Raw genomic sequence first — 7,415 nt, 5'->3', positions numbered from 1 at the left:
TTTTTTTCAAAAAAAAAAAAAATTTTTTTGTGTAGTGCACATGTGTAATAATACACATGTGTAGTACACATACACATGTGTAGACACATGTGCACTACACAAATTTTTTTTTTTTTTGAAATTTTTTTTTATATAAAAAAACCTGCGAATTTTGGTTTGCAAAAAAAAAAATAATAAAAAAAATTTTTTTTGTATGTTTTTTTGGCTTTTTTTAATTAGTTTTCGAGTTTTCACAATAAAAAGTGGTTTTCATTTGAACCTTCCCCTATATATATATATATATATATATATATATATATATATATATATATATATATATAAGAGAGAGAGAGAGAGAGAGAAAGAGAGAGAAAAAGAGAGAGAGAGAGATAGAAGATCAAATACAAATAGTCTTATCTTACAAAACGTACGAATGACGTGGAAAATAAAAAAAGTGTGGTGACATTTTTGTAATTATTCAATTAGTAGAGTAATTATGATGCATTTGTAGAGTAATTTTGAATGACTAGTTGTGTGATGCACTTGTAGAGTAAATTTGAATAATATATTGTTGTAGTGTATTAATGATGAACTAGTAGAGTAATTTTGAATGACTAGTTGTTTGATGTACTTGTAGAATAATTTTAAATGATATGTTTTAGTAGTGTGTTAGTGATAAACTAGTAGGGTAATTTTAAATTTAATGTTGTTTGATGTACACAAATAAAACAATTATGAAAATGTCACCGCGTTTTTTTACCTTTCCCTTCCACTCGTACGTTAAGCGTATTTGTACGCGAACTTTATTCTCTCTCTCTCTCTCTATATATATATATATATATATATATATAAGTCATGATGCAAGTGTGTTCTCATGTTGCAAAAGAAAAAAAAACATAAATAAAACTTATGGGACACTCACAATTGAATAACAACGAAAATGACTATGTCAAAGCCACATTTATTTTAGTGCCCATTTTTATATTGTGAGACACTGTCATGGGTCGTTAAGAGAGTGGCACATCATATGTCGCTATTGGGTCACTAGCATCAAATTCGTGATCACAATATGCCACTTCATTTTTTTATTTTTTATTTTGTGAAAGTGTAAGAAAGAAAGGTGGAAAGTGCAACATGTGTTTCACGTCTCCTTATTACTCGAACCAAAGAATTACAAATAGAGTTATTATTAGAACTATAAAAATACAAAAAAGACATACATCAATACTACGTACAAAATGAATCCAAATAATTTAATAATACATTTACGGCCGTATATGTGTAATAGGCCACACCTAACATTTTCTTCATGATCACATACTTTTATTCTTTGTTTCCCACTTTCTTTATTTTATTGGAAATATACAAAAGAAAGTTAGCATGTTCTCAAGCAATGCTCGTATGGTGTAGCTAATGATGAAAGCATGCAGCACAAGTGTCGAATGTGTATTGTTGATTCAAATGTGCAATTGAAAGAATTGTAGAACATTGTTAGCTAAGAGCTCGGGACTTGAGTTCCAATATAACCACAACCCATTGTGATGAAGGCTATAGCTTGTAGATAAAGGTAAACGTAGTAGTGGTACTTCCCGTATGCAAGATCGTAACAAGCACATCCAAGGAGGACAATCCCAAAGCAAAGCTCTAGCATAAGAATTCTGTCCCACATACCCACTCACTATTTAGTTTACACACACAAATATGGCATGCATGTATGTTTCTTTAAGTTATAGTAAAATGTACCTTTCACCTATTCTAAACCGAGATTGACTTCGTTGTGTTGCTGCTTTAGCCTTGGAAGCATCTCCTTGCTTCTCGGTGACGACCCATTCATTCACCCTTTGAGTCTCGAAAAGGCCAATGAATGTAGCCTTAGTCCGATGCAGAGACATGACATTCTCAAAGAGGACCCAAAACACCACCAAATAGAAAGACCTATAAAACAAACAAAAAGTCAAACATTTGTTCATCTTCTAGTAAAAGACTTGTTGGGAATGATCAAACAACTAAAAATCCAACCTGGGAGTTCCAACTGCATTTAGAAGTGTGATGACGGTTGGAATATATATAGTACCCCACCTAGGAATAATTACTTCTGGTATTAATACAGTTACAGGTATCACAACACAATAGAGTGTGAATGTAACGATATGAGCTACGATCTTTCTTACAAAGAAGAAACTATACAACACATATAGCTTCTTCCACCAATTCACTCTCTGTTCACCAAGTTAAAAAAAAGTCACAACAACATCCACTAATCAAAAAAAGTTATAAAATAGAAAAAAAAACATACCTTATTTTTCATGATCTCGATAGTCATTTTTCTAAAAAGATTAGCGGGACCACAAGACCAACGGTGTTGTTGGTAACGATATGCTTTCAACACACTTGGCAATTCATTTTTAACCTATACATCAAGGTACAAGTAAAGGGTTTATTTTAATAAAGGTAGGTACATCTTTGTTATATATATATATATATATATATATATATATATATATATATATATAGGGTGGGGTTCTAGAGTGAACACTAGTGTATTTGCGAACTGAGTGAACAAATCCTGGCCATTGATCTACACATGTGTATGGTGAGGATCTCATCATCAAATCGTAAAATACACTAGTGTATTTCAACAGCAAATCCTGGCCATTGATCTACACACGTGTATGACCAGGATTAGTTCACTCAGTTCGCAAGCTACACTAGTGTTCACTCTTGAACCTAATCCTATATATATATATATATATATATATATATATATATATATATATATGAGAGTGTATGTGTGTTGGAGATCATGCCAAACATTTCCATTTGTCTTTAGCTTTTACTCAAATGAAGAAAACATACTCTTAGTGAACCAATGTATAGGAACTTCCATCCTTTAAGACTAGCACGAACTGCCAAATCCATATCTTCTACGGTGGTACGGTCCTTCCATCCTCCTGCCTCGTCAAGTGCAGCCATTCGCCAAACTCCAGCAGTCCCTAACAAAAATCAAAATAGAAGACCACTTAAGTTTCCATTCAAATACAGTTTATGTTATTAATGTCTTAAATTTATCATTAAATAGTGTCTAAAGTTTGTGCAAAATAAACCGAGATGTTTTGAAACATAAAAACATTATATCGATGGTGAATTATGTGACAATTGATTTTAAGAAAAACAATAAGCAATCATTTTAAGTGCGTGTTTCCTTACCGTTGAATCCAAAGAACGCATAAGTAATAGAACCGGATTCTTGCTCCACTTTAAAATGATAGTCAAGTGACATCTCTTGCATTCTTGTCATCAAACAATCATTTGAGTTCACTGTAACAATTAAAAAACCACCATAAAAGCATATCAGATTCTATGTGATATCTCAATAATACAAAGATAAATCATCCATCCTCATATCATAGGGTGATTAATCAGTATAGAAGCTGTAAAGTCCATGGACCTAAGTCTCATATTAGCAAAAGTCAAAAGTGGAGGGTGTGAAGTGTCTATTTCAAGACCCACTCACATGTGACTGCCATAATTCCAGTGAGAAAAAGTGAATTCAAGCCAACCAATATCCAACACTTACATGGTAAAATTTAATTAAAAAAAATGTTGAACCAACTCGGACACATGTTAATAATAACAATGTTGGATGAACTAGCTCATGCCAAAAGCAGTTAATTAGACTATGCCCCCTCTTACTTTTTTTAATGTCCAACAAAGTCCGGATACATCCATTGACAAAAGACCATTCATTCCTGCAACTACAGACAACGCTGATGATTTGGCCCGTCATCAATTCCAAATGAAACCCATAGCTCGAAAGCTCACTATGATAAAACCCTTGACTCGCCTATGTTATTTTGTTACGAGGGAAACTTTATCCGACATCCTAACCTAGAGAAAGTCATCATCATACTGCTGAAGCAATGCCATTTACTATGCCCCCTCTTACTGATCACCAACTTCTCAAAATGGACCTAAAAATGTGGGGTCTGTTCGGTGCGCACCAACAAAAATAGAGTTGTCCTTCGCAATTATGTATGATTGTATTCTTGTTTCCTTTCATTTATTTTGTCGTTTTATTTATAATTAATAATGATTTTAATCATTTTACAAATTATAAAGATATTTTATAGAAGCCCACTGAATCTACAATTCGATTGGTGCGGACTCTCCACATGCGCGATCTCCGCCACACATTTTGTAGATCCCCCACCCCCCTTGACCTAGTATCTACGTCACTCTCACTTATGACACTCGGCACATGCGTGCATTAAATACTTTTTTATTTTATTGTAATTATTATACTTATTAATCTCATTTAACGGTTCAATGAATACTTAGTATACAATTTAACATTACGTTTATGATTTCAACTTAGCATGTGAGGATTTAAAGTGCTTCTACTTTTTTTTTTTTTTTTTTTTTTTTTGTGAGCCGTTAGAAGAGAAGTGAAACAAAATTAAAAGTAAATGTGTATTCCTATTAAAAAAATATACTAAATATTATATATTGATTATTGTAACTATTATCCCTTTTAAATTATTAGTTAAACCTATCATGTAATGATGTAATCTTTGTCTGAATCAAATCCAACCTTGATCTCCAATCATGCAATCTTTGTCGGAAAAGTTTAAACTTAATTTGAGAAAAAAAAAAAAAAAAAAAACTAAGCCAATATATCATTCTAAATTATTGAAAGTAAGTTCAATACTACATGTCCTTAATCTCCACATCTAATCAAACGGTACAATATTAACTGTACCGTCATATCGTCACTTTCTAACTAATTTTATTATCTTTTTAATACAAATTAATATCTTCAAATGTCACATTAGTTAACACACATATATAAATCAGTAAGTTATAAATGTATTTTTTTAAGAGTAATGTCCTTTTTGAGTCACTGGGGTTTGTGCATTTTAACCATTTGAATCCAAAAAACAAACTTATTTTGATTTGAGTCCCTGTGGTTTGTATTTTCAACATTTTGAATCCAAAACGCAAACCTCATCCAAATCATGAACTAAAAGGGTTGGATTCAAAGGGTTAAAAATACAAATCACAGGGACTCAAAGGGTTGGATGAGGTTTCATTTTGGATTCAAATGGTTAAAAATACAAACCACAGGGACTCAAATCAAGACAAGTTTGGTTTTTGGATTCAAATAGTTAAAATGCACAAACTACAGGGACTCAAAAAGTACTTTACTCTTTTTTTAATATTAAAACAAAGTTATATATATATATACACATACATATAAAACACAATAATGCCACTAAATCAGTAAGTTAAACAAACGGTATTGTACATTAAAAAATAAAGCTAAAAAGTTAGATCTATATATACTGGAAATACAAACGGTAATGACATAGCCAAATATTTAATATTATATCTGATCTCATTGCATAATAGACCACTCTTTTTTAAAAGAAAATTATTGTCAGGTATCTTAACAACCAATTATGCGACACCACCCACTACAATCGATGGATGATATGGAGCCTGCAGCAGTGGATTACAGATCCACATGTGTTTTTTCGTTTCTTTTTTTTTTTTTTTATCAAACTTTGCAACTATATTTTCTCATATGGCATGGTACATTATTATATAATAAATCATGTCTATGTCTAATTCAGCAAATTTCTATATAATAATCACTCTAGCTGCTTTTGGACCAGTTGAACGTAGTACCAAACTAACATCTACCTACTATTGTATGCATAGATTCATCATTTACTATCAAATAATGAAATGAAAGAAAAACGTAAAACAATATTAAAGTACTACGTAGGGATATGTTTTTACCGAATTGCCAACGAGCTTGAACGAGAGCAAGTTCAGGGTTGTGATGAAGAAACGGGATAGTTTGATTGAGAAAATCAGGTTCCGGTTGGAAATCAGCATCAAAAATAGCCACATACTCGCACTGTTTGGCGTAATCATGCTTTAGCCCTTCTTTAAGTGCCCCGGCCTTGTATCCTTTTCGGTTGTCCCTAACTTGATAGTGTATGTTTACACCTTTACTTTTCCAACTGTTGCACTCCATTTCCACCATACCCTACAATACATCCCCAATGAACCCACATCAATAAAGTATAAAAAAGTATCATTTTGTTGTGCAATATTTATGTTATACAAGCTAATAACTATACACAATAATATGCCATTTATCAACCTTGACTAATGGATCTGTTGAATCATCAAGCACTTGAATCACAATGCGATCAGACGGCCATGAAAGCCCGCACGCAGCTCCAATCGAAAGCTGATAAACCTGTTTACACAAATAAATGTAATAGAAAAAAGATTAAAAAAAAAACCATAACAAAACACAAAAACAGAAACAAAGCAATTGCGAAAACATACCTCTCTCTCATTGAACATTGGAACTTGAACAAGAACAAGAGGGTAAACAGAGTTACCCAGCTCAACATCATCTTCAAATGGTTCAAATTTGTAACGTTTTTCGGGTTTTCGACCGAACAACATGTTAAATGCAACCACGATAGCCATGTAAACCTTTTCTGTGAACAGCATTATCGACATCACCAGATTAATATACATAAAAATCGTTAAAAATGGCACCACTAATGACGCCCTGATCTGACCCCAGATCAGCATAAGTTGTCCTGCAATGTCATACTGTGCACCCACAAAAAATTCCGTAATAAATCCCATCGTAAAAAGCTTCTCCATTTGCTCTGTTTTTTTTGTTTTTTGTTTTTTTATAAAAAACAGAGCATGAAAAGGAAGTAACTGGCAAAAAAATAAAACAGAGGATGCTCTGTTTTCTGTTTTTGGGGTGGTTTAAAAGTGGTAAAAAATGTGGAACTTAAAGCAAACACATTTCATTGGACGTTTAGGATATTGTATCCAAGTAAGTTGAATGGAAAGTAAAGATTAATAAAAGAATACATAAATGAAACAAGAAGCTTTCTGTTTGTTTGTAAACAGATAAAACAGAGGCAGAAAGAGAACAAGAAGAAAGGTGTAGGGGTGAGCAGGAAGAAGAAAAAGCCCGTGGTTATAAAAGGTTGAAATTATTGTTTTTTTCGTCCGGACATTTTTTATCTTATTTTATGTCATTATTATTTTAATACTTATAACTTAATTACACATATGGTTCCTATAAAATATTCATGTTACGGTTTTGGTGTATTGACTTTCAATTATAGTAGAAATGAGCCGAGTCAAGTCCAAGCTCAAGCTCGTTTAACTTTTGAAGGTTTGAGCTCAAGATGAGCTTGGTTTCAGTAGCGGATTCAGTAATTTTTTCTGATTTGTTCCTTTTGGTAAATGCTTCAATTTCCTATGACCGAACATAAAGGTTCTCACAAATAATTGAAAACCGAGTGGGTTCCTGGAAACCCAGTCTTTACATGTTGGATCCGCCCTTTGCCCGGTTTGAGTTTTGTTTCTAAAGCTCGAGCTCGATTCGT

General features: G+C 32.6%; 1 protein-coding gene across 1 annotated transcript; it reads right to left on the bottom strand.

The window, feature by feature from the left end:
• Window positions 1-1,147: 1,147 nt before the first annotated feature.
• LOC110904237 (glucomannan 4-beta-mannosyltransferase 9) lies at window positions 1,148-6,928 on the bottom strand. Its single transcript, XM_022150072.2, has 9 exons — window positions 6,343-6,928; window positions 6,152-6,250; window positions 5,782-6,034; window positions 3,187-3,297; window positions 2,836-2,972; window positions 2,276-2,389; window positions 1,999-2,198; window positions 1,723-1,914; window positions 1,148-1,637 (listed from the first exon to the last, which is right to left on the bottom strand). Exons 1-9 carry the CDS (start codon window positions 6,670-6,672, stop codon window positions 1,475-1,477), a joined length of 1,599 nt encoding a protein of 532 aa, XP_022005764.1. The 5' UTR covers window positions 6,673-6,928; the 3' UTR covers window positions 1,148-1,474.
• Between the last annotated feature and the right edge of the window lie 487 nt (window positions 6,929-7,415).

Source organism: Helianthus annuus, chromosome 14, assembly GCF_002127325.2.
Source record: "Helianthus annuus cultivar XRQ/B chromosome 14, HanXRQr2.0-SUNRISE, whole genome shotgun sequence".
Taxonomy (NCBI): Eukaryota; Viridiplantae; Streptophyta; class Magnoliopsida; order Asterales; family Asteraceae; genus Helianthus; species Helianthus annuus.
Note: the sequence above shows the minus strand (reverse complement) of the source record. Positions and strands in the feature narration are given on the sequence as shown.

Coding starts and splice junctions, on each gene's coding strand:
- LOC110904237 (XM_022150072.2), bottom strand. CDS start 6,672: ATGGAGAAGCTTTTTACGATGGGATTTATTACGGAATTTTTTGTGGGT. Junction 2,973..3,186: donor TGCGTTCTTTGGATTCAACG/GTAAGGAAACAC, acceptor GATTTTTGTTAG/GGACTGCTGGAGTTTGGCGA. Junction 1,638..1,722: donor CGGTTTAGAATAGGTGAAAG/GTACATTTTACT, acceptor TATGTGGGACAG/AATTCTTATGCTAGAGCTTT.